Consider the following 26975-nt stretch of genomic DNA (forward strand, 5'->3'; position numbering starts at 1 on the left):
GGAAACATAGTGACTTCTCTAAAGCTTCCTTAATATAAAAAAGGTAAAATATTACTATTCACTCTGCAATCATCCTCTGTGAAATATGAAATACATAAATAAAACGAAGTATCATTAAAATATATTTAACAGGAGGTCAAAATCTTAGTTAAGATTAATTAATTACGATTAATTTAGATCTCTAAAGATAATATTAATGCAAACTACTCTGAATAATAAAGTATTTATGACTAAAATTAGAAACTACTACCTAAAAAACCAGACCAAATCTTGCTGGTAGTTAAAAATTAGTTCAGAGCCAGGAACCACTCAAGTACTCTAACACTAACGTATTACCTGATATCATCCTTACAACACTATGATATAGGTACTTTTACAGGAGGAAACAGAGGCTCAAAGAAGTGAAGTAAAACAGCTTACCAAAAATAACAACCTGAAAGAGTCAAGGATGGATGCTATATCTGTCTATAACACTCAAAGTCCTAACTATTACATGTAGTAACTTAATTTTCTTTCTTTCTTTTTTTTTTTTTAAGATTTTATTTATTTATTCATGAAAGGCACAGAGAAAGAAGGGGGGCAGGCAGAGAGACAGGCAGAGGGAGAAGCAGGCTCCATGCTGAGAACCCGACATGGGACTGAATCCTGGGTCTCCAGGATCACACCCCGGGCTGAAGGTGGCGCTAAACCACTGAGTCACCCGGGCTGCCCGTAACTTCATTTTCTACGTTAATTTCTTGATAGAAAAATAATTCATGGTTTCTAGTCTAATTATACTAGATGTTCTGCACATATACTAATGTCCTAGTTACCACTAAACAATGATTCAAAAGGAATTTTTAGTAACAGTTGCAAAGTATAGTTGCTAAAAATAAACTATAATATATGAATCAAAGTGCTTCTGGGGCACATGGGTGGCTCAGTCAGTTGAACATCTATCGGACTCTTGATTTCGGCTCCAGTCTTGATCTCAGGGTCTTAGGATCCAGACCTGTTTGGGGCTCCTTTCTCGGTAGGGAGTCTGCTGGGGATTCTCTCTTTCCCTCTCTCCTCTCCCTCCCCCCATTCGTGCATATGCTCTCCCTAATAAATAAATAAATAAATCTTAAAAAAATGCTTCTATGGCTTTTTTCCCTATTTAAATATGCATTTGTATAAAGATGCAGTCAAACTTTTATGTAGTATCACTTCATTTGCCATTCCAAGAATACACAGTAGTTTAACTTCAAAGTTAGTTCTCAGTCAACATATAATAAAGTGCGGGTGGAATTGAGACAAGTCTATGATTATTAAACTATAGTTGGGGCTGTTAAGCATCTTGGAAGACAAGTAAGCAAAATACCTGTGACAAACTAGAAAAATGATCTACTAAGAAGGAGAAAATGAAAGTCAATCAAATCCTTATGTACCATAATTTAGCATTTACTGACCACTTTCCATTTGTCAGAAAACTGTGCTACATATTGGGAACATGAAGATAAAAGTGAGATAAGTGCTGCATATGGAACAGGCCTAACCTGAGGGGAAATGGGGGAGAAAATGGGAAGAAAAAATAATAATTAGAGATGGCTTCCTACTGAAACTGCTTTATGAGCCAAGCCTTAAAAGATGAATAGGCAATGAGACAGGTAAAGAAAGGCAAGGAACAAGATGCAAAAAGGCACAGAAACAAGAAAGCCTAATCCATTTAGAGAACTAAAAGAGTTTAACATAAGATACACAGGGAAGATGTTGGAAGTGAAGTGAAAGAGTAAAATAAGGCTAAGGCCTATGAAGAGTCCTTCATGAAGGTGAAGTTTATCTTGAAGGCCAGTGAAGGAAGTTAAACATGAAAGTGACACAAAGAGACACAGAAGAAACAGTAATCTAGGTTAAAAAAAAAAAAAGAAAAAAAGGGCAGCTGGGGTGGCTCAGCGGATTAGTGCCGCCTTCAGCCCAGGTGTGATCCTGGAGACCTGGGATTGAGTCCCACGTCGGGATCCCTGCATGGAGCCTACTTCTCCCTCTGCCTGTGTCACTGCCTCTCTCTCTGTGTATCTCACATAAATAAATTTTAAAAATCTTAAAAAAAAAAGAGAGAGAGATGAGGTCCTATACCAAGACAATGGCAATGAAGACAGATAAATACAAAATGCCATAGAAACAGAGAACAAGAGAAAGAGAAACATCTGTGATGTTTAATGGAGTGTCATTAATGGAGTAAATGGTGATGCTGTGACTGAAGAGACCAGAGGGCACTATCATATTACCTTAAAGTGATAAAGTAACTCCTATCCTTCAGGGGTCAAGGAAAAACTTTTAGGAGTAAATACCTATTATGGGATTTAAAAGATGAACAGGAATTAAGAGCAATGTGTTGGGGTTTGAAAGTTGGCGGTGAAGGGCAGGCACTGGTTAATGACAAAAGATGAGGCTAGAGTGGTCAGAAGATGCCAGATCAAAAATGCTTTAAGAAGTCATCTTAGGGATGCCTGGGTGACTCAGTGGTAGAGCGTCTGCCTTTGGCTCAGGTCATGATCCCAGGTCCAGGAATCAAGCCCCAAATTGGGCTCTCTGTGAGGAGCCTGCTTCTCCCTCTATGTCTCTGCCTCTCTCTCTCTGCATCTCTCATGAATAAATAAATAAAATCTTAAAAAAAAAAAGAAAAGAAAAAGAAAAAATCATCTTAGAACTTTTGGATTCTATCATGTAAGAAACAGAGAGCTATGTTAGGGTGATAAGGAAGAGAATGAGGGGATCCCTGGGTGGTTCAGTGGTTTAGCACCTGCCTTTGGCCCGGGGTGTGATCCTGGAGTCCCAGGATCCAGTCTCATATCGGGCTCCCTGCATGAAGCCTGCTTTTCCCTCTGCCTGTGTCTGTGTCTCTGCCTCTCTCTCTCTCTGTCTCTCTCATGAATAAATAAAATCTTTAAAAAAAAGGGGGGGGGGGGAAGAGAATGAAAGGATGTTTTGCAAAAATGACTCTGACTGCAAAATGAAAATGAACTGGATTGCTAAACCAAAGCTGAAAGGAGAGGTAGGAAAAAAAATAACCCAAGTAAGAGAGGACAGTAACCTGAGTTAGAATGTCAGTGGAGTCAGGTGTCAGTGGGGACTTATATAAGTGGATACACTTGAGATATAGAAGGATTGTTGTCTGGTAGGAGTGGAATTAAAGCTAACACACAGTGTATTTCTATATAACCACTCATCTACCCTTTATTAAGCAATAAATTTACTAATTTACTAAAAGTAAATCATTTGCTAGTTTTTTAAAAAAAATCAATAGCTGAATGTCTTAATTCCAATTTACAAAAGGCCCCTAAGACTAGAAAAAGTCTGAAGACTAGAGTACATTTTGAGATGGATTTTGAAAAATAAGATTATTACCATCTATTTATTAAAGAAAATAATAAAAATGGATTAAGAAAAATAAATGAAATCTTGATCTAAAATATTAAGGATGATAATAAAAATCTGGCATGTGGATCTGAAAGGATGGTAGTGACATTTACTAATAGAGAAAACAAAGGAAAAGGCAAGAGGTATAGATGTGGATATGTAGATGAGTATGAGTGTGTGTAGACAGATTGGAACAGGAACGATAACAGTAAATAGTTTTTGTTTTTTTCTGTTTTTAGTAAATGCAGTTTTGAAAATGCTATATTAGAGCACTTAAGTACTGATAACAACCAACCAAGAATATGACATTGAGAACTGAGCTATATTTAATATTCAAGAGAGAAAAGTGGACTGAAAACAGAAACTTGGATATCAGCAGCATATACGTAGTAACTGAATCTCTGAGAGTAGCTAATTTTCAAGGAGAATATGTAGAGTAGGAAGTAAGATGGCTAAGACAGATTCTTACAAATGGAAAAAAAACAAAAACAAAAAACATTTTACAAATTGGTAGTGTAAATACTGTCCATAGAAAAGACTGAGAAGATGAACCAGAGGAGTTAAAATGAAAATTAGGAGATCAAAGTATTTCAAAAACTAAAGGTAGGAAAAGAGTCTTTTGGGAAAAACTAAGTCAACAATACTCTATGCTGCCAAGTTAAAAAACTCTCAAATGTCTATAGCATTGAGCATCAAAAAGATAGTTGATCTTTAAAAGGCAATTTCATTTAGGAAAGGAGAAAATGGAAAGTGAGACAGAAGAGACTGGCAAGTCTTTCAAGAAACCTGGTTATAAAGATGACAGAATATGGAAACTGGAGTAGAGGGATATATAATTGAAGCAGAGTTTTTTTGTTTCATTTTGTCTTCTAGAAGGAAGGAACCAGTAGAGAAAAAAAGGTTGACAATGTAAGATAATGGGAGTATTGATAGAAGAGTCCCTCATGTAGCAGGGTTTGGGAATCAAAGCACAGATGAAACATTACCTTTCAACAAAAGGAAAAAAAAGAATACATCCACATAAAAATATCAAACAGGGTGTGTGTGTGTATTTTCTACTCACATAAACTTAAGTTCTTGCAAAACTAAAAATTTTATGTTTGGACACATCTGTAAATTGAAATTTTAACAATAGTCTTCTCTGTGGATGGGATCATTGTCTATATTGTTTTATCTTCATATTTATATTCTTTCATATTTTTCCAATTTTCTATGTATTATAAGCATTTAATTATTTAAAAATCTCTTTGCTCCTTGAACTATAAAGAGCAGTTAATTATTAATGCAGAAAATTGAGAAAATAAATAAAATGCAGAAAGGGAAAAAACAATACCTATAATCTACCAATGTACTGCTTCCAAAGGATGAGAAAATAAACGTCAGCTATATTACTTAATATTCTCTCAGAAAAAGGGATATTAAAAAAAAAAAAAAAAAGAAAAAGAAAAAGGAACATTAATGGAAATACTGAATTGAGATCTTCAAAGCTACTACTGACTCTATCATTCCTCTTAGCTACTAAATCTTCATTTTAAAAGGGGATTAAATGGGCAGCCCCGGTGGCGCAGCAGTTTAGCACTGCCTGCAGCCCGGGCTGTGATCCTGGAGACCTAGGATCAAGACCCATGTCAAGCTTCCTGCATAGCGCGTGCTTCTCCCTCTGCCTGTGTCTCTGCCTCTCTCTCTCTGAATGAATGAATAAATAAATAAATAAATCTTTAAAAAATAAATAAAAGGAGATTAATAAGTCTCCACTTACAAAGGCTGAATTCAGATTATTTGGAGATTAGTAATTTAGACATAAATTTTAATACTGACTTCCTTCCTGGCCGTAACTATTTTTAGTATTTAAGTATTAGTGTAAATATATATAACATCTAACATTCATGCTCACTGGCAACGATTTAAAAAAAGGAAAATTAAAATGGAGGCTTACAGTTGTGGTAAATTTGGTCTAACAAAGGGATCATTCTCTGCTCCATTGACTGCTTTGTTTTTCCTTTGTTTTGGTTCAGAATTGGTAGAGGGTGCCTGAGAATTATTAGCTGTGGGAGGTTTGCGTTTGGCTAGAAGTTTCCTTTGCCTTTCAATATCTTCCCTTTGCTGATTCACCCATTCTTGTTGCCTGTATAAAAATAAATGTAAAAAACCATATTAACTTTTCATTACTCTTCACAGTTAAAACATGAAAATACATTAACATGAAAAAGCATATAACATAAACAAAAAATATCATTCTATCTTTTTGAACCTACTCATACTCACTGTCCAGGTCTCATTTGAAGCATTCATTTCTAAATTCCCTAAATCCCCTGAACTAGGGAAAGATGTGTTGCTATATATAATTGCATGGTACCCTTGTAGATCTCCATTTCCTTCTTCCTAGTATCATTCCTACAGATACTTGATTAGAATATGTCTCTAGACTACATCACTGCATGAGAAAGGAGACCTATCTACTTTATATCTTCTTATATACCTAGTGCCCAACATAATTACCAGTCATACTAAGAATTCAGTAAAAATTTGCTCAATGAAATAAATGGGTATTCAAATAAAGAACAGAGGTAAGCACAGAGTATATTTTAAACATGCACCTCATTACTTTGTTTTTGCAGAAAAACTTAAGACAAATACAAGTTTAATTAAGTATTATTTTCTAAATTTATTTTTGTGAAAAAGATTTTGGGACTATGCAAGCGTTACTTTGAAATGAAACAAAAGTTGACCCAAATATAAGAAATTTATAAAGAAAGAAAGAATTTTGATAATTTGAAGGAAATAAAAAAAAATGAAGGGAAACAAGAAAAATTAGCTTGGCTTTGAAAAATGAGGGATTAATAAAAGGTAAAAATATTACTGTTTCCCATTCAAGAATCTAAAGCTTACTAACTCTAACAACTACTAAATATCATGTCTATTATAAAAAATACAGGTTAGAGATTTCAGCAATTTGACTAGAGCAAGAATAGGTAGCAGTGAAGTTTTTATTGTTTGTTTGTTTTTTTAAGCAGTGAAGCTTTTTAAAACTATCCCATCACACAACTTGTTCTCATAGTAACCATGTTCCCTATTAGGTGACCTCAACATAGTAAGTAACAATTTTAAAAATTCTACGTGGTTATGATACTTAGATTTTGAACAAGACAAGTGTTTCAATTCCTTGCCTCCTCACTCCCACTCAAAGCAGAACTACAGAACTACTCAGCTGACCCCAAATTGGCTTTACACACATTGCCTGTTCCTATGGTTCTAGCCAGACAGTAGTAAAATATGGCCACAATGAAAGAATCGATAGCCACCTAGGCAGGAGAGTCTAAGGGGAGAGAAAATTCAAGAATAGCAAAGCTTAGAACAGGAGTTTAATCCAGTTTTTCTTTGGAAGAAGAAATTAATACCTTCATTTTACTAAAAAAGTTAATTTTTAAAGCTAGTTTAGAGCACAATCAAGATGGTATAAATGAAAATAAATAGCAATAACCCTAATGTTGAAAATCCTAATGGAAAGTAAAGAATGATTGAAATGAATACAAAGATAATATCTGATTATTCAGGAATGACTACATAATTTAGAGATTAATAATATTATTAATATTTATTTCCCTTCTCATCCACCAACTACTTACATCACTGATAAACTACTTAACATACGCTGATAAGCAGCTTGATTTAAATTACATATATGTAACAACACACAGTAGGCCCTCAATACAAGAAATGCAAGTAAGTACTTAAAAACTAGATTACTTGTTTTTTATATAAGGATAGAACTTGGGAATAGCCAGATTGAAGAGATGCATACCACAAGGTATGGGGCAAAGGTATGAGGCTTCTCTGGCTCTCTCCAATTGCACCACTCTCCCCAAATCTCCTTATGTTCTCCAACCCAGAATCTCCAATTTTGCTCTTTTTTGATAGCTCAATGAAGAAATTTTTGCTACAGTTTATATTTTAAATTTGTATTTTTAGTTTGTATTTACGGTTACATTATGTCCTATTTCATTATCAGGATAACTGTAGATCTGGGCTTAGTAGCAGAAGTTCTTGCTTACTGAACACTCATAAATCATGGTTTCTATCTCAAATGTATCTCCTATTCTCTACTTTCACTGTATTTTAGTTCAAGGATAATCATCTTTCATTTGGACACCTCAGGTGTCAATAATTTATCCTCTTTCCAATATTAGTCCTACATTATCACCAGTTTCTTTCTAAAACTCAATTATGAAAATACACACTATGTACAAGCCTTTAATAACTCCGTGTCATCCACAGAATTAAAGCCAAACTCTCTAGCATCAAAAGAACAATGTTCTTCATTATGGTACACCTATTACCAGCACAGCTGGGTTGAACAAAAGGTGAATAAATCAAGTACGAGAGAGAGCAGGTCATTCTATGCTGAGTACTGAGAACCAATGTTTGAAACAGCAGTATTTATATACAGCTTTGCCTCCATTTTCCGTAAAACTGGACTAACTCTAGGAAATCTGATGTAGATGCTGACACTACTCCTGCTTTGGCAGTTTAAAATTTTTTTCCAGTGAAAACAAACAGCACAGGTCCCGGCTCCTTCATACATAATCGAGCCCTATCTACTATCACCTGAACTCAACGATTTCTGTTTTAAAGTTTTCCTCAGAAATGCTAAAGCTACATAATCCATTCAACCGATTTATGAAATTACTGTATCTGAAGCAGAAGAGAAAAAGTTCCTGTCTTTTCCATAGGAACAGAAAGTAGGCAAGTGCTGAATATTAACATTTAAAGTAAGGATTGAAAAAAAGAAAAAAATAATAAAGTAAGGATTGGAGAATGGGGAAGAAACTAAGTACAAAAATTCCAAGATCTATATATACACACACATCAAAATTAAATTTTCCTCCCAAATTATCTATAAAACTAGCAGATTAGTTTATATTTTGAAAAATCATATTTAAAATAATACATCATATGGTATGGATGAATGTTAACCCATCAAGAAGTCTACTAAAGCTGAAATTGTAATACTTTTGTTTTATGTTCCTTTCAAATATACTAAGTTCTGTGATTTCAAAGAGTAGTAAAGAGCAGAAATAGAACATAATTCCAAATCTATAATCTTTGGAAGTAACAAAATCCCAAAGGAACACTACATTTTTTTAAAATGTAAGAATGACTAACTTCACAAGATTCTGAAATGCAAAACCATCTGTCCATTGTTCAGTAAATGAAGCACCATGTCTCACTGTTGTGAAGTGCCCAAGGCGTAATCGATCTTGCATACTCTTCTCTCGGCTTGACAGTTTTTCTTGTGTACTCTGAAAAAAAAGGAGGAAGAATCATCAATTTTATTCATTTAAATTTAAAACTGTATAAGGTGGAAAGAGCCAACAGAATGAAAAGGAAAATTCACTGAGCTTTTAACTTACCTTTTCAATAAGCAGCTTCTTGCTCATTGATATGCACTTATTTAATCGTTCTTTGTATTTTTCAAGTAACTTTTGTTGTTCATCTATTTGCCGTCTGAGATCACAGTTAGCCTATAACATAAGTAAAAAATAGAAAAGGTCTAGCATTTGTGTATATGAGACACTTAGGAGTATTCCTTACATTCTGAGGAAACTACATAAATAGGATCAATAAGTAATTAAGTAGGATACTAAAAAAATTTTTTAATCATCTACTAATCACGGGATAGTACTGTTGAAAGCTGCATAATTGTACAGTGGAATGTACATGGAATTTGTATCCATAATCCAAGGGATCAAATCCACTCCTTAAGATATGTAACCTTAGCTAAGTCAGTTATCTGAACATTAACTTATTTTTATTTTGTATTTCTAGAATAGGGGCAATACCATTTACCTCACTTAGTTAAAAGTAACCAAGTATAGGAAACCCTGGGTGGCGCAGCGGTTTAGCGCCTGCCTTTGGCCCAGGGTGCGATCCTGGAGACCCGGGATTGAATCCCACGTCGGGCTCCCGGTGCATGGAGCCTGCTTCTCCCTCTGCCTATGTCTCTGCCTCTCTCTCTCTCTCTCTCTCTCTCTCTCTCTCTCTGTGACTATCATAAATAAATAAAAATTAAAAAAAAAAAGTAACCAAGTATATAAAGTGTCTAACACTTGAAAATGAATGTGAGTTCTCTTTCATCTTTTGTAACTGATACGTTTTATCTCCATTAAACTTGTAGATGGCACTATAAATGCCTACCCAAAAGCTAACTACTTCCACCATCTTTCTTGGCAACAAGATATCAATTTTGCTGACTTTGTAGGAAGGTGTATTGCTCAGGAAAGAGGCCTTTCTCTACCTTTCTCTAAACTCAGGAGATGAGTTGGATTACTCCAGTACAGTGACAAAAGAATAACCTGGATACAAACTGTTGAGACACACTCCCAGAGGAGTTTCTGTGTATAGTAGGTCTGGGGTAGGGTCCTAAAATTTCTTTCTTTTAAAAGGTTTTATTTACTTATTTGACACAGAGAGAAAGAGCACAAGCAGGGGGTGCAGCAGAAGGAGAGGGAGTTGCAGGCTCTCTACTGAGTAGGGAACCTGATAAGGGTGTCTTGATCCCAGAACCCAGGGATCATAACCTGAGCTGAAAGCAGACGCTTAACCAACTTAGCTACCCAAGCACCTATGAAAACTTATTTCTAATGAATTCATCAGTAATGCTGATGCTTCTGGTCTGGGAATCATACTTTGAGAACCATAGGTTGATGCCAATCATGGTAAAAGCCAAAAGATCATGGCATAATATATTGAAAATGCTAGGAGAAAATAGCTGCCAGTCTAAAATTATGTAATTAGGTCAAAGTGTTTTACAAGGAAAAGGGTAAAATAAAGAGACTCCCAGAGGAACATAGATGGAATTTAGCACCAATAAAACCTCTTCATTAGATGCAATTCAAACAAACTCCAAGAAACTAAACTGTCTGTATGCCTTTAAAACCAGAGGATATTTCTTCAATCGCAAATCAAGATTTAATATAAAGCCACAGCAATTATGATGACCCAAATCTATTTCCCCTTTCTTCATTAAGTAATGAAAACCAACATTTTTATTCTGGATTGATAAATATCTAACTAAACTATCCTAATAGTGACTCTAATAAATATTTTGTACCTTGATATGGCCTTCAAGATGGAAGTCATACACTGATGATACAGGAGCAAAAACACTAAAGGAGCAAAGATTCCATATGATGCTATGAAGGCATCACACCTGGGTTGCTCAGTTCTGTTCTTCTCAAAAATATTGTATTTCACTTAAAGTATTGTTTATGTTCTCTATTCCTAACAGACAATTGCTAAATGATTAACAACAAACAAAAACAAAAACAAAAACAAAAGGTGCTATGGTACCAGTGTAGGAATACACAAATAGAACATAGGACAAAGCAGAAAATATAGAAAAAGATCTACTTGTATATAGAACCAAGATTATATGATAGAATTGGGAGAAAAGAGTGGACTAGGCAACTGATTATTTGTATAGAAAGAAATTAAAAAGGAACTCTATCTCACACCATACCCCAAAACACTTCCAATGAGATTAACAACTTACACTGAAAAACGAGGCTATAAAAGTTTTTAAAAATATAGAGGAACATCTTTATGACCTTAGGAATTAAGAAAATTAGTTCTTTCAGTATAACTTTGATAATAATTTGGTACAAGCAAAACAAAGTACAAACAAAAAAGATATTTAATCATATTAAAATTTTAAATGCATCTAATCATCAAAAAGCAGCATGGAGAAATAAAGAGGCAATCTGTCACTGGGAGAAAATCTGTATATAGGAACAACAAAAAGCTGACATCAAAACAAAACAAAACAACAAAAGACAATAACCCGTTAAGAAAAATCAGCAAAAACATGATCAGTTATTTTGCAGAAGAAACACAGTTAATAAACATTTTAAAAGATGCTAGAAAATAGAGAACAAAAAAAAAAAAAAAATAGAGAACATAATAAAAGATACTTTGTTATATTCATCAAATTTGCCAAAAAATTTATTATACCTGATTATAATGAGCCTTAGCAAAGATAATGAGCATCAAGATTATTTCTTGCCTACTGCTGGTAGGAGTGTAAATTAATCCAACTGCTTTGGGGAAATTTTGGCATTATAAAGCAAAATTGAAGACGTGCATGTCATGTATTCTGGCCAGATCTCTCTCACAGCATATAACATACATAAGACAAATTTTTCCACATTTGCCCTAGAAGACATGCCCAATAATGTTCTTAGCAGAACTGTTCATATTAGCAAAAAGTAGAGACAGAATGTTCACTAAGAGCAGAAAAAAATGTATTATGGTATATTCATATAATGCCTTACTATATAGCATGAAATGAACAAAGTACATGACATTCCACATATAATGGTTAGTGAAAACAAGTAGGGCAAAAGGGTAAAGTTCAAAAATAAACTGAAATAGGTTAAGAATATATAGATACATATGTGATAAAGCCATAATAATAAGGCATAATAAATACAAAACTTAGAACAGTAATTAATGGTAAAAGAATGTGAGAGAGTAACTGGGATAGGATCAGGAAAGGCAAGCTCAATGTTTCAAAGGTATCAGTAACTGGTAGGATCACAGATGAGATACTAGTTTTACTGAGTTTCTATACCAATACTTCTCAAGGCTGGCTTAAATTATAATTATTTGGAGGAGCTTTGTTTTTTCTTGGAGGAGATTTTAAATCCCCAAATTCCTGAGGATCTCTGGGTGGCTCAGAGGTTTAGCACCTGCTTCAGCCCAGGGCGTGATCCTGGAGTCCCGGGATCGAGTCCCACATTGGGCTTCCTGCACGGAACCTGATTCTCCCTCTGCCTGTGTCTCTGCCTCTCTCTCTTGTCTCATGAATAAATAAAATCTTTAAAAAATAAAAAACAAAACTACCAACGCCCAAGCCCCACACCACATCAATTTAATCAGAATCCCCCAGAGTGGAGTTTATGTGCAGGTACCTTTATAAAGTGCTTTCTAACCTTCCCATTTGGTGATTCTCATAAGCAGCAAGGGGCGAGAACCACTGCTTCATATCTTACTCACAACAGTGTAAGTACACTTTTTGATGTGTCTTTTTATAAAGTTTCCATTAAAAATCTCACAGGATTGTAGTAGTTACTTCATCTTGTATAATATCAAATGTCAGGTTTATAACAAAATCAATTACCTTTAAAACTAACATGAAATGGCCATCTGACTTATTAATAGTTGATCAAATAAAAATAAATTTTATAAACTTCCCTCTATTTCTCCAACTTTTCTCAATTCACCTTTATCTGTTTACTTAAGACTTACTCATATATTTGAGAGAGAGAGAGAGAACATAGGTGGGAGGGGCGGAGGGAGAGGGAGAGAGAAGCTCAAGCAGTCTCTGCTCTGAGCCCAACGTGGGGCTCAATTTCATGACTTCAGCTGAGACTACAACCTGAGCTGAAACCAAGAGTCAGATACTCAACAGACTGTACCACCCAGGTGCCCTTCTCAATTCACATTTAAAGAGCTAATAATTTTCACTTTAAAATAGTGATTTTCATGTACATAAAACTACCAGGAAAAGCTTTTTTTTTCCCAGCTAAATAATTTTTTACAGTTCTAAGTATTCCTCAAATTTTGTAACTGCCAAATAATTTACTCAACTTTTTCCCCTCCATGACTTCCTACTTACCCTGAGCAAGTCATCTATACGACCTTCCTTCTTTTCCAGGTCCTGGTTTTTATTACTTTCTAATGCTGCTAATTTCAGCATTGTGAGATCAGTCTAAATGAAAGAAAGCTATTTTATTATCTCAATTAAACATATCATTACATGCAAATATAAAACTAGATCTTAGTGCTTCTAAAAACAAAGAAAACACTTGAGTTTGTGTATGTAAAAGTTATCCCAGAAAGTCTTAATATAATTTTAAGTTTTAATATCTTCAGAGGTATAAATTCTACAAGCTTACAAAGAAACATTTAAAAGATCGATTACTAACATTTTAGAGTATTATTTTCTTCATTAAAATTCAGTATAACCACAGCTTTGTGCTATCAACGCTAGCTGATTTTTGAACACGGCAAAAACTTTCATGGGTTGTTCATTGACTGAAAGCAATGTACCTGTAATCCTAGCCTAAAGATTATCCGAAGAAAGAATATTGTTGACGCATGTACAATAGCTTGGACATGACCTAACAGAAAAATCTAACGGCAATAAATTGGGGTAATAACAGTGGCTAAGCAAAAAGATCTATTCTTCCAATTTCTCTGGTCTGAGATAAAATCCAAAAACTGTCACATGTAGAAAGTTAAAAAGAAAAACTTAGTACTCAAAATTCATAAAACCAAATAAGCATTAAAGATATCTGATTTTCAAGTGATATTTAAGTGTATAGCAAACATGAATATCCATAAATATAGACACTCAAAATGAACTGCTTTACTGGTTACTTATGACAAATGTAATAGGTTTTAGGAAGACATTGTTTATAATGTTCAAAAATTGTTTATATATGTTTATACATGTTTATATATGTTCAAACATTGTTTATATATGTTCAAAAATAATAAAAACTGACATGTTATGCTTGTTCTGTTTATTTAATATGCATAGAACTTCTACATATTTAATCTGCATGTAAAAAAGGACAAGCTGATAGTTAATTACGTTTCAATTTCTTAGCCCCCACAAACTGTTTTTTTGTTTAGTAATTAGCTTTCTTGATGTCTTTATAACTATGTCTAAAACAAAGAAAAGACATCTTAATTATTTCTATTAAGTTTCTTAGAAGTCATACAAAGAAATTTTAATTACTATTTACCTGAGTAATTTTAAAAGATAACTGCTTTGGTTGTATAATAGGGTGGTCCCCAAAAGCTAATGCAGTAGGAGAAGGGCTATTCGGTCGAACCTTAAAAAAAGATTAAAATTTTTTCATTAGGAGGAAAAAATATAGGCTTTTGTCTCAGCAACAACTAATTAACATCTCTTAAGTTTTTATCAGGATAATAACTGAATTAAAACATAATTGATTGTTTACAACTTTTAATCATTTATTCAACAAGCATTCATTTTTAGACTACCCTCCCTTACAGAGGCACAGAGAAAGAAAGCTTACATTCTAGAACCATAAAAAACATTTTAATGTTTTCAGTCTGTTAACTATAACAAGGCAAAATATATTATTTCAAAAACAAAAATAGTATACAGACGATGATGTTTCAAAAAGTAAAACTGAAAAGATCAAAAAAAAACCTGAAAAGATCTTAATATAGAACTTAGTACCAACACACCCATGTATAGTATAATATCAATTTACTGATGAGTTTCATGGCTTATCTAGATACTAGTTTCAAAACATATCATTGAAAATAGATTATATCATTGTATCAATGCCATCACTGTATAACTCAAAATTACTGTGGAGTCTGACGCCTTATTTTGGATATGGCAGTATCATGTACCCAAGGTACAAAATAAGTAAGACACAACTAAGTATATGTCTACAGGCAAGGAACAGAAGGGGTCACTATAAGTGAAAAACAAAGGTACCTGAAAAAATAAGAGAGACTGATTTAAAAAAAAAAAAAAAAAATCTGGAGGACACCTGGGTGGCTCAGTGGTTGAGTGCCTTTGGCCCAGGGTGTGATCCTGGAGTCCTGGGATGGAGTCCCACATCACAGGCTCCCTGCATGGAGTCTACTTCTCTCTCTGTCTGTGTCTCTGCCTCTCTGTGTCTCTCATGAATAAATAAATAAAATTAAACAAAAACAAAACAAAACAAAACAAAAAAAGAAAGATATTGGAAATCATAATTGAATATGGACTAATATAAGGGTATTCATTTTAGTCCCATAAGCTCAACAGCATTCTTTTATAGGAATGCTACTGCTAAAAAAAAGGGGGGGGGGGATCCCTGGGTGGCACAGCAGCGGTTTGGCGCCTGCCTTTGGCCCAGGACGCGATCCTGGAGACCCGGGATCGAATCCCACGTCGGGGTCCCGGTGCATGGAGCCTGCTTCTCCCTCTGCCTGTGTCTCTGCCTCTCTTTCTATGTGTCTCTGTGACTATCATAAATAAATAAATAAAAATTAAAAAAAAAAAAAGGAACACTACTGCTTGGATATAATTAATTCAGAAAATCTTTTTTTTTTTTTTTAAAGATTTTTATTTATTTACTCATAAGAGACATAGAGAGAAAGAGAGGCAGAGACACAGGCAGAGGGAGAAACAGGCTCCATGCAGGAAGCCCAATATGGGACTCAATCCCAGGACCGGGATCACATCCTGAGTCAAAGGCAGATGCTCAACCGCTGAGCCACCCAGGCGTCCCAAATTCAGAAAATATTTAACTTAAGGATCTCACTTGAAGAAATAAAGCTCTAACAGCATCAGATCATTAAAAGAATTTAACTTACCTCACAGAATGGTTTTCTAAAAATATAAATACAAATAAATATATATATAGAAGTTCTCAATGAAAAATTATTCACTATACATATACACATATGTTCAGCAGACAGAAGTCTAACTATACATGTAAAAACTTACAGATGAGGAAGGAGTGGAATGTGAATGTGAATTTTGAGGAGAACGGATAGCAGGAGGTATGCCTCTTACTGGACTTGAGCCATTCCCACCTTGGTACTGAGACAAAAAAAGGAAACATCACTCTTTAATAGGTCTAGTTAGATGTTATTTTTGACATGACATTAAGAATTAATTTAAATATCTCTTCTTTTAAATTCGGTAGTGATTTAAATGGGTCAAGAAAAAGCAAAACTAAGGTCAGTTACAGTGAAGTCTTAAAAGACTAGAATACTGATCACAGGAATGTGAAAAGACTATGTTTAGTAAAGACCCTTATTTCTTGACTATAATTTGTTATTGTGGTAGACTCAAGATAAATGCCCCCCAAACAATGAACATATATTAATAAATAAACATATTTTTCCTTTAAATTTTAACACTGTAGTGCTCGCTTCAGCAGCACATATACTAAATTTTAACACTGTTCCTTTATAAATGTTTGAACCAGTATAATCCCGAATACTCCCAAATTAATATATTTAGAAGTAGATATTAATATATTTAGAAGTAGAATGTAATAAACCATCTTAAAATAGAAATCATTCTCAAGATGTTAAAAATTCTAATGTCTGTAGTACTATATAAAAAATTACATAGTCAAGTACCTTCCCTTTAATAGCACAAAATCTTATAAAAATCAGTCCTTCCACACAATATGCATAACGGTTGCATGACTTAGGTGCATAAGAGAAGCTACTGAATGTATTCCAGAGCTCAAATTTCTCATGTTTTTCTACCAAAAATGGGAGGAGAAAATAATTCACTGCTACTGGCTTCCTCTCAGGTTATTAGGAGAAGAAAAGGGATAGGGATCTTAGTGTATCTTTCTGTAATATAAGGACTTTGTCTAATTTTTTAAAAATCTGCAGTGCCTATTATAACTCATGACACATGAGGACCATTCAAGAGACTTAAGATTTGTTTATTTGAATTGATCCAACCTTTGGCAAAGATTGTTAATTGATATGCACACTGAGGGACTGACAACTAAAAAGCACTAGGTCAGCAACACAAGATCATGGTTAGCAACAGTTTTACCACAGATTCTGTAAACTTACTTAAGAAAAACAATGGATGGTAAAAAAATTTTTTTAATGCGGCTCTTCCCCTAATTGGCAAATTCTGCTCTCACACTCAAGTAAATATGTTTTTTCAACCCAATAGATATGTTTGTTGTTTTAACAATCATTTTAACATTCTATAACGTAAAACTGGTAGCCAAAAGTATTTCTGTTTAGAAGTAAGGAAATATTCTAGATGGGTTAAGAATCTACATTTAATACTATTTTCAGGGGCTTTTAGATTCACACTTCTATCATTATTTAATCTCTATCTACAGGGCTCAAATGTTGCCATGGTGCTATCATAAAGGCTGCACTGACAGTAGAAACAATTCTAAACTAGAGGCTATTAGACTTTAACTTCTCTTCTTGCTCTTCCTTTTTTTTTTTAAGATTTATTTGAGAGAGACAGAGAGAGAGAACATGCACATGCACACTTGTACACAGGGGAGAGGGACAGAAGGAGAAGGAGAGAATCTGAAGCAGACTGAGTGGGGAGCCCTACTTGGCAGCTGGATCCCACAACCCTAAGAGATCATGACCTGAACCAAAACCAAGAGTCAGTCAGACACTCAACCAACTGTACCACCCAGGCACCCCTTTTTGCTTTACCATATAGAATTTGACTTTAAATAAATAAACTTTTGTAAAAAGTTTATTTGCAAATGTAAATGTAAAGTCAACTTTACATTTCTGGTCCTCAGTTTTCTCCTCTGTAATACAGAAACACTGTATTCTGTATACCTACTGTACCTATCCTCTGGGTCATTATAAGCAAATATATAAGGAAAATTATGATTTTTCCATACCAATGTAAAAGTAAATTTTAAGTTTCTAGGAAGATAGGACATTACAAAGTACTGAAGCTCTGCTCTCTAAATCAAGTAGATAATCAAAAGTTGACCTTGTGCTTCAAAAAAATTATTTCAGCCCACAGAAAAATTATATTAAGAACTGGAGATATTTGTTAATATACTTACTTCAAAATAGTCACTAATTTTATGGCCACGTCCGCCAATACTTTTTCCTGAAATATAAAAGTAAAAATTTTTTACAGATTTAAAGTTAGTCGTAACTACTTATCGCATTACATCAGAAAAACTGTGTCAAATTTAATTTTCCGAATACACATAAAAATCATCTGTTTAAAAAAAAGATCATGATATTTTAGTTGGGTAAGATGGTCACTGAAAGAATTATACTAAAAGCCCTCAGAGGGTAAGATGTCAATTTCAGAAATCCAAAAATCAAATGACATTTCAATAGAAACATGTCAATTTTTAAAGTCCTAATTACTAGAGAACCAAATAAATAAATCACATTAAAGGATCTTGTTTTTAAAATTACATTATTCATATTGCTTAATGGCTACTACTTCCATAAAAGCAAATCAATGAATAAAAAAAAGACAAGTGGCAACTGTGTAAATGACAAACCAATTCATACCTGCAAATAAAGCTTTAACACAAAACCATACAAACTGACAATAACATGCTGTAACATGAATGTTATTTTGTTAAATGTTTTATTTTTTTATTTATTTATTTTTTTAAATTTTTATTTATTTATGATAGTCACAGAGAGAGAGAGAGAGAGGCAGAGACATAGGCAGAGGGAGAAGCAGGCTCCATGCACCGGGAGCCTGATGTGGGATTCGATCCCGGGTCTCCAGGATCGCGCCCTGGGCCAAAGGCAAGCGCCAAACCGCTGCGCCACCCAGGGATCCCTTGTTAAATGTTTTAATTTTCTAAAAAGTATTCCCAGATTAACAGGATGTTTTTTTAATAAACTAGATTTTAAATATTGCTCTTATACCTTATTGAGAAGTGGTCTAAATCATCATATATCACAGGTCTTTATTTCTTTATTTTTAAAAGATTTAATTTACTTATTCATGAGAGACACACAGAGAGGCAGAGACATAGGCAGAGGGAGAAGCAGGCTCCCCATGAGGAGCCTGATGTGGGACTCGATCCTGGGACCTTGGGATCACGCCCTAAGCAGAAGGCAGATACTCAACCACTGAGCCACCAAGATGTCCCTCACAGTTTTTTAATAAAAAGTTTTGCTCTAACACAGACTCCTTATCAGTTATATAAATATTGAATTAAGAGGGTGCTAAGAGGGCAGCCCCGGTGGCGCAGCGGTTTAGTGCCGCCTGCAGCCCAGGGCGTGATCCAGAGACCCTGGATCGAGTCCCACGTCAGGCTCTGCATGGAGCCTGCTTCTCCCTCTGCCTATATCTCTGCCTCTCTCACTCTCTCTCTCTGCATCTCTATGAATAAATAAATAAAATCTTTAAAAAAAAAAAAAGAAGGTGCTAAGAAATACAGCATCAGAGACACTTTTCTGAATGAGAGGCAACCACTCTTCAATGGAATGATAAAAAAATACATGATTTCTTCAATACGAAGAAAAACGATGATACCATCAATTCAAAAGCTTTGGATGATATAAACATAGACACTTATCAATTCAATACTGACTTATATTCATTTATTAATTTATTAATTTATTTTAGTCAACAAATATCTGAGTGTCTACCTATGTGCCAGGCATTATTGAGATACACCAGATTATATTTAGAAGTTCAATAGCTTTAAATTCTTTTATGGAAAAATTAAATACTCAAAAAAAAAAAAAAAAAGAAAAATTAAATACTCAAGACTATGAATGGTACCTAGAAAGTACAAACAATAGTTTTGTATAGACTTACTTAGAGGTCAGAAAAAGACTGTAAAGGTTTTACAAGCATACTTTGTTTTGCTGAACTTCACTGATACCATGCTTTTTTCTTTTTTTAAACACAATTTGAAGGTGTGTAGCAACCTTGCATTGAGCAAGTCTATAGGCACCACTTTTCCAATAGATAACATTTGTTCACTTCATGTCTGTGTCACATTTTAGTAATTCTCACAATATTTCAAATTTTTTCATCATATTTGTTATGGCAATTTGTTATCTGTGCTTATAAATCACTGAAAACTCATGGCAGCATTTTTAAGTAATTTTAAAAATTAAAGTAGGTATGATTTTTTTTTAGACATAATGCTATTGCATACAATAGACTAAACATACTTTTATATGCACTGGAAAACAAAAAAATTCATTTGACTCTATTTGCTTTATTGTGTTGGTCTGGAACCAAACCTATAGTCTCTCTAAGGTATGTCTGTATTCCCAAGGAATTTTCCTTCCACTTAAAACAACTTTCCTGCAGATTCTGAAGGTGCTATCCTTTAATGAAGACATTTTTGGTTGCCTATTCAGAAGGTATGTCCCTCTTTGTCCCTAACTGAACCCAAACGTGGCTCTGTTAACTACCCCTTCCTGCCCCCCGCTACACAGCATATGTACTATCAAGGAAAGCTGACTATCTGGCCTCTATCCTAGTTCTCCTCCCCTCCTGATCAGAAATTCAATTTTGGGGATCCCTGGGTGGCTCAGCGGTTTAGCACCCGCCTTCAGCCCAGGGCGTGATCCTGGAGACCCGGGATTGAGTCCCACATCGGGCCCCCAGCATGGAGCCTGCTTCTCTCTCTGCCTGTGTCTCTGCCTCTCTCTCTCTCTCTCTGTGTGTGTCTCTCATGAATAAGTAAATAAAATCTTTAAAAAATAAAAAAAATTAAAAAAGAAATTCAATTTTGTTCAGGTATCATCCCTTCTCCATAAAGCCTCCATTTCTAACAGGGACTTTATCCACCTTCCATTTTAGAGATGGACCTGGATTTTGTAAGGGCCATAGTATGTCTGCTGGACATAACTGGATATGGAATGGACTAATGATTACAGGAGAGGTTTGCTCTGGACTTGAAGAAAGAGGGGGGAAAACACAGAAAGCCAACCTCTCTCTAAAGCAAATACAAGTGTGAAAACTTAAACAAGTAAATCCAATCAAAAATGGCAACCATTCTAAAAACATAAGAAAATCAGACAATTCTTAGGGTTAACAGACCACAAAGAAATAAACATGGATTCTAAAAACATAGCTTGAAGTCCTACCTTAATTTGGGATCTGCTTTTAAGTGAGTTTTTAAATCTAACATTGAAACTATGATAATATAACTTTAATCTAAATAAAGCTCCAAGTCCATTAACCACAACCTGGTGGAACTTCACTAAGACCAATAATGAGCTTAGAGAAAACAAAGATACAAAGTACCACACATTTATAGAAAGATGGGAGAATAATGTAACTTCTTCCTTCTACACAAATAGTTGCTACAAATACATTCCTTGATGCCAGTGCCCATGTAAGTACTAGTGAGGCTTAGGTTCATGGCCCCAGTCCTTATAGCTAATGAGTGGCTCCAAAACATGTAATCATTGTATAAAGTCATTATATAGGACGTAAGAATGAATTCATGGTCTTTTTCTTTTAAGATTTTATTTATTTATTCATGAGAGAGACAGAGAGAGAGAGAGAGAGGCAGAGACACAGGTAGAGGGAGAAGCAGGCTCCACCCAGGGAGCTCCACATGGACTCGATCCCGGGTCTCCAGGATCATGCCCCGGGCCAAAGGCAGGGCCGAAGGCGGCGCTAAACCGCTGCGCCACCCGGGCTGCCCAAATTCATGGTCTTTAATTTTGAGTGGGCAAATTAAATGGCAATACTATTTTGTTGTCCATTGTAAGAGTTTTGTAAATGATTTGAAAATCATCTTCTTATCCTGTATCACAATGGGTAGGTATGCAAGAAAGAATGAAGCACATGTATAGAAAGAAAAAGATGGTGCTTTAATAAAAGTCTCTCAATGATTTTCATAGTCTTTTTCTTTTTTAAATAAATAAGAAAAAGAAGTAAGAAAACTTTGGGTACTTGCACTTTAAGGCGACACCTAAAGTTCTTATTCAAAGCTATTTCAATACTATAATTCAGATAAAGAAAGAAAAACGAAAGATGTAAGGTAATTGCCAGGTTTGGACATGTTGCCTTTCTATTCTCAAATTAAAAAAATAAGGGAAATGTCAGAAAGCCTAAAAACAGTAAGCACACACTACCTATGGTACACAACAGATTTCAATTTCATATTATTTCTTATAGGAAGTACATTTCTAAACTATTAATGCATTAATTTATAACAGCAATAGAAATTATAAAAATACAGTATTACTTTTATAGTTGAGCTATTAACTGATTTAAAATCAGAATAATTAATTGTAAATGCTTATTTGGCTCTGAAAGATTATACTTCACTTACCCTGACTACTTTCATTCTGGTTTTCTGCTTTTCTCTTTCTTCCTCTGGATGAGTCCGATTGTTTCTTCTCTGGTGTCTACAGAAAGCAAGTTAACAGAACTTAAAATTACAGTTTTTACATACACAATTATTATAGTCAGCATAAAAGTTTTTATTTTCGAAGTAACTATTTTGTTCAACAGTGCTCATGTGATGTAAAGTTATTGCATACAATTTTTTAAAAGATAAAATTTCCTATTATATAAATTTAAAATATTCAAAGTATAGAAGTCCTTGTACACATTACTTGAAATTCACATTTACAGAACTTGAGTTGAAATGGATGAAAAATTTGAGATTAAGCTGTCTTTTAAAGACATCCTTCAGATTCTTAACTGGATTGGGCAAAAGGCAAGAAAGACAAGTAAAGAAAAAAACCCTACATTTTTCCTATTAGTATTCTATTATTCACACATATTTAATCTATAAAAGTAAACGGATGAAAAAAAAGAACTCAAACCCCAGTATACATACAACCCCTACAATTATTACCTAACAGTTATAGCAAATTCATAGATTATGCTCTAAATCAGGGGGAAGCAAACTATAGCCCAATGGCCAAACCTGGCTAGCCACCCATTTTTGTTTTTGCCCATTATCTAGGCATGATGTTTACATTTTTAAATAACTGAAAAACTTAATAATTAAAATACCATGATACAAAAATTTTAAGAAATTCAAATTTCAGTGTTCATAAATAAAGTTTTCTTGGAACACAGCGACACTCATTCATTTATGTACTATGGTTGCTTTCACAGTACAAAAGCAGAGTTAGTTTAGAGAGAGACTATATGGTCCACCAAACCTAAAACATTTGGCCCTTTACAGAAAAAGTCTGCAGTTCCCCCTATCCTAGATAATTTTTTGTTCTCAAATTGTTTCAATTAGGCTGAAATAACAAGTAATTTCTGTGGAGTCTGACAAACTTGTGCTTAGATAAAAATTAAAAATAAGAGCAAAAGCACAATGCAATGGCACAAAGCCCGCAAATTCTAGAAGCTTGGCAAGTATGTCTGGTACCAGAACAAAGAATGTTTGAATGAAACATCAAGACAACTTAAAATAAATCTCTAAAGGCAATGCAGTCCCCAAACAAGGAAGGGAAATAATCCACATTTTGTTGTCTCTGAGTAGTCGATGATTAAATACATGAACGACAACACATTACCTAACTTGTGTTGAGCATCTATGATTCCTCTTCAGTATTATCACAGGGACTTTAAGTTCTCTCCCATTTTGTCAACATAACAGATTCAGAGAGGATCAAGTGAATGTTCTAGTGTCTGAATTCTTCAACAAAAGTTCTATCTTCTCCACAACTCACTTTCCATTTCCTTATGCCTAGCATAGTTATCACTTGATAAATAACGTATTCAATGTTACCAGGATTTAAATCAAATTCAGATCTGTATCTCCAAGGCCTAACTGCTCTTTTTTCTTCTATATGACAATCTATGTGCCCTATGTCAAGAACTGAATGACTCACTATACAAAAATATTTCAAAATTGTATCAAGTGTGTAAATAAAATTCATCATGTCCAATAAACTACCTACATGTTTTCACAACACAAACCAGAGATCTTGGGCAGCCTGGGTGGCTCAGCGGTTTAGCGCCACCTTCAGCCCAGGGCGTGATCCTGGAGACCAGGGATTGAGTTCCACGTCGGGCTCCCTGCATGGAGCCTGCTTCTTCCTTTTTTTTTTTTTTTTTTTTTTTTTTTTTTATTTATTTATGATAGTCACAGAGAGAGAGAGAGAGGCAGAGACACAGGCGGAGGGAGAAGCAGGCTCCATGCACCGGGAGCCTGATGTGGGATTCGATCCCGGGTCTCCAGGATCGCGCCCTGGGCCAAAGGCAGGCGCCAAACCGCTGCGCCACCCAGGGATCCCCCCCCCCTTTTTTTTTTAATAAATTAATTTTTATTGGTGTTCAATTTACCAACATACAGAATAACATCCAGTGCTCATCCCGTCAAGTGTCCCTGCTTCTTCCTATGTCTGTGTCTCTGCCTCTCTCATGAATGAATGAATGAATGAATGAATGAATAAATAAATAAATAAATAAATAAATAAATAAATAAAATCTTTAAAAAAACAAACAAAAAAAAAACAAAAACCAGAGATCTTAAAGAAATCTGCCCTAACTGGCAATCTACTCAGGAGGTGATGTACCAGCAATTTAGGGTAAATAGTTTATTGGTTTAGTTATCAAACTCAGATAAACAATAACCAATCTTCAAGTTTTTTAAAAATAAAAATAACACCAAATTAAAAATTCTAAGTTAACATTTTTATAAAGAACCTTAAAATCTATCTTAAAACAAAAGAGGATTTCTAAATAATATTTATTCATATTCTCCCCAAATTAATTTATGTAAAAAAAATCTGAGATCAAGAAAATATGGTTTTTCAAAAACAGTTTACTGTTGTACTAATTTTTAAGCATGGCAGGCTCACTCCCATTTGAATTCTATCTTGAATCTTGACTAGCTACTTTTGAAGAAACACCAACAAAAATAATCACAAAGAATAAAACAATTCTGAAACTTATATTGGAAACATTTTCTATCTATATGGTTCCATATCATTTTCTAAAATATTCCATGGAACCCTGGATCACCCAGTTAGGTTGAGAGGCTACATTTTAAATGTAGAGACAGCAGGATGGTTCAATTGGGGTGAACACAGATTTATTTACCACAAAGCTCCTAAATGCTAACATTCACTGGCTATCTGAGAAAAAAAGAATGGGATGGAAAGTTACAGTATAAAAAAAGGCGGGAGGCGGAGTTACAGGAGATGCAGAAATTCTCAAAACTTATTTTGAATAACATTCATTAAACACTTCACTGGATATATATTTGAAGATATTTAAGGTCTTTTTTTTTTTTTTTTTAAAGACCTATAGATTACTTAGTAAAAACTTTGAGGAAAATTTCCCTACCTAAATTTTAAATTTAATGGAATGGGAAAGTGGGACAGTCCTTTGAGGGAAATGTCATTTTGGAAAAAGAAAGAAAAAGAAAAAAAAAAAGGAAAAAAAGAGAAAAGAAAAGAAAAAGAAGAAAAAAAAAAAGAAAAGAAAAAAAAAAAGAAATGTCATTTTGTTAAAAACAATGATTCCTAACTCTGAGAAATGAACAAGGGGTAGCGGAAGGGAAGGTGGGCAGGGGGTTGGGGTGACTGGGTGACAGGCACTGAGAGGGGCACTTGACAGGATGAGCACTGGGTGATACGCTATATGTTGGCAAACTGAACTCCAATTAAAAAAAAAAAAAGAACTTAGATGCAACAATAATTAAAAAGGAATGCTTTCTGTTCTTGGTTGAAAAAAAAAAAAAAACAATGAGTGAAGAAACCCAAATGCATAATTATTATAGTTTTAAAAACCCAAAAAGGCAACAGATTTACCTTATTTCAATCAGAGAAGAATTTGAGGAAGGAGGGAGAAAAAAGGATGACAGGGCTAAAATCAATTTTAAGAACATAATGTATGACTAATATGGGTAAAGAAGTTGGAAACAGGTAATAAACTGAAAAGCTGAACAAAATAAAAACGAAAAAGGGAAACATATAACAAAATTCACCTATAAATGCTTCCATTATGAACAAACCACCATATTTTCTCCTGTCCTATAAACCCTAATCTTTTCTCACCAATGTCCTAGTATGATCACCTCATTCCTCACTCTCATATTATTTTGGACTTGTTTTGTCAGCCCAAAAGAACCATAATTTCTTTAAGAAGCAAGCACATGGGTCTCTGAAGAAGCACAGACTGAGACTAAGAATCAAACTCTGGGTCCATTATTTACCATATTTCTCAGTATCTTATTTAACTCAAGACTCAAACTTTCTCATCAATTTTTTTTAGTAATCTCGAATTCATGACCCTGAGGTCAAAAGTCACATGCTCTACTGTCTGAGCCAGCCACGCACCCTATTCTCATCTATTTTAAATACGTAATACAGGTTACAGGATTGTGAGAATTAAACAAGAAACACAGTACACATCTGGAACAGATGTATACCCTCTATATGTCAGTAAGCACCCAATAAATTTTCTTATCTGAATGGCTATCCTATTATTCCAAATATCTGTGTACTTCCTATTTCAAAACTTCAATCATGTATCACCTGTTAAATGATTAGCAGTTTCTGCCCTAAAGCTTCCAAATAACTTGCAGGGCATGTAAAATAAGCAATGTTTCTTCTTTAAGATCCCATTTAACTCTTTCCTCAATTACCAGCCACAGAACCAGCGTGTAGAACCTATTATATCACTAACCTCAGGGAAGTGTGCATTAAGTAATTTTCTTTTGGATTTAAATTTAAATCTCAACAATACCTATATTAAAACAAAAATTCTCAGTGAAGGCTACAGCTAATAATTCTCCTGAATCACTCATTTCGATACAGATTTAAGAATTTAGAACCTTGGGGATTTAGGATATGCAGAAATGTAGAAATGTACCAAGTATTTATCTCTAAAATGGTTCATCAGTAAAAAAAAAAAAAAAAAAAAAAAAAAAAATTCAGAATGCTATCTGCAATTTTCAAACTGTACTCCAGAGATACCTTAAAGAAAAGGAGGTTGTGCCTCAAATGATGTTACAGAGGAGGGAAAGGGAAGGAGCAGGGGGCTGAGTTAAAGCTCTAGCCTATCAGAGACACATTCCATCCCACCTCCACCTCTCTGCTTGCAAACACAG

At 34.4% G+C, this 26975-nt stretch overlaps 1 protein-coding gene across 4 annotated transcripts in view; it reads right to left on the bottom strand.

Moving 5' to 3' along the window:
* The window catches only part of TLK1 (tousled like kinase 1), a 148582-nt gene that overhangs the window by 44879 nt on the left and 76728 nt on the right, over positions 1-26975 (bottom strand). For all 4 annotated transcript variants that reach the window (XM_025994065.2, XM_072751901.1, XM_072751903.1 and 1 more), the window contains 8 exons: positions 22224-22299; positions 18003-18049; positions 15923-16018; positions 14193-14282; positions 13058-13150; positions 8793-8903; positions 8545-8681; positions 5318-5506 (listed from right to left, as the gene is read on the bottom strand). In XM_025994065.2, coding sequence (XP_025849850.1) covers positions 5318-5506; positions 8545-8681; positions 8793-8903; positions 13058-13150; positions 14193-14282; positions 15923-16018; positions 18003-18049; positions 22224-22299 — 839 coding nt within the window. The remainder of the gene's footprint in view (positions 1-5317; positions 5507-8544; positions 8682-8792; positions 8904-13057; positions 13151-14192; positions 14283-15922; positions 16019-18002; positions 18050-22223; positions 22300-26975) is intronic.

Source organism: Vulpes vulpes, chromosome 3, assembly GCF_048418805.1.
Source record: "Vulpes vulpes isolate BD-2025 chromosome 3, VulVul3, whole genome shotgun sequence".
NCBI lineage: Eukaryota > Metazoa > Chordata > Mammalia > Carnivora > Canidae > Vulpes > Vulpes vulpes.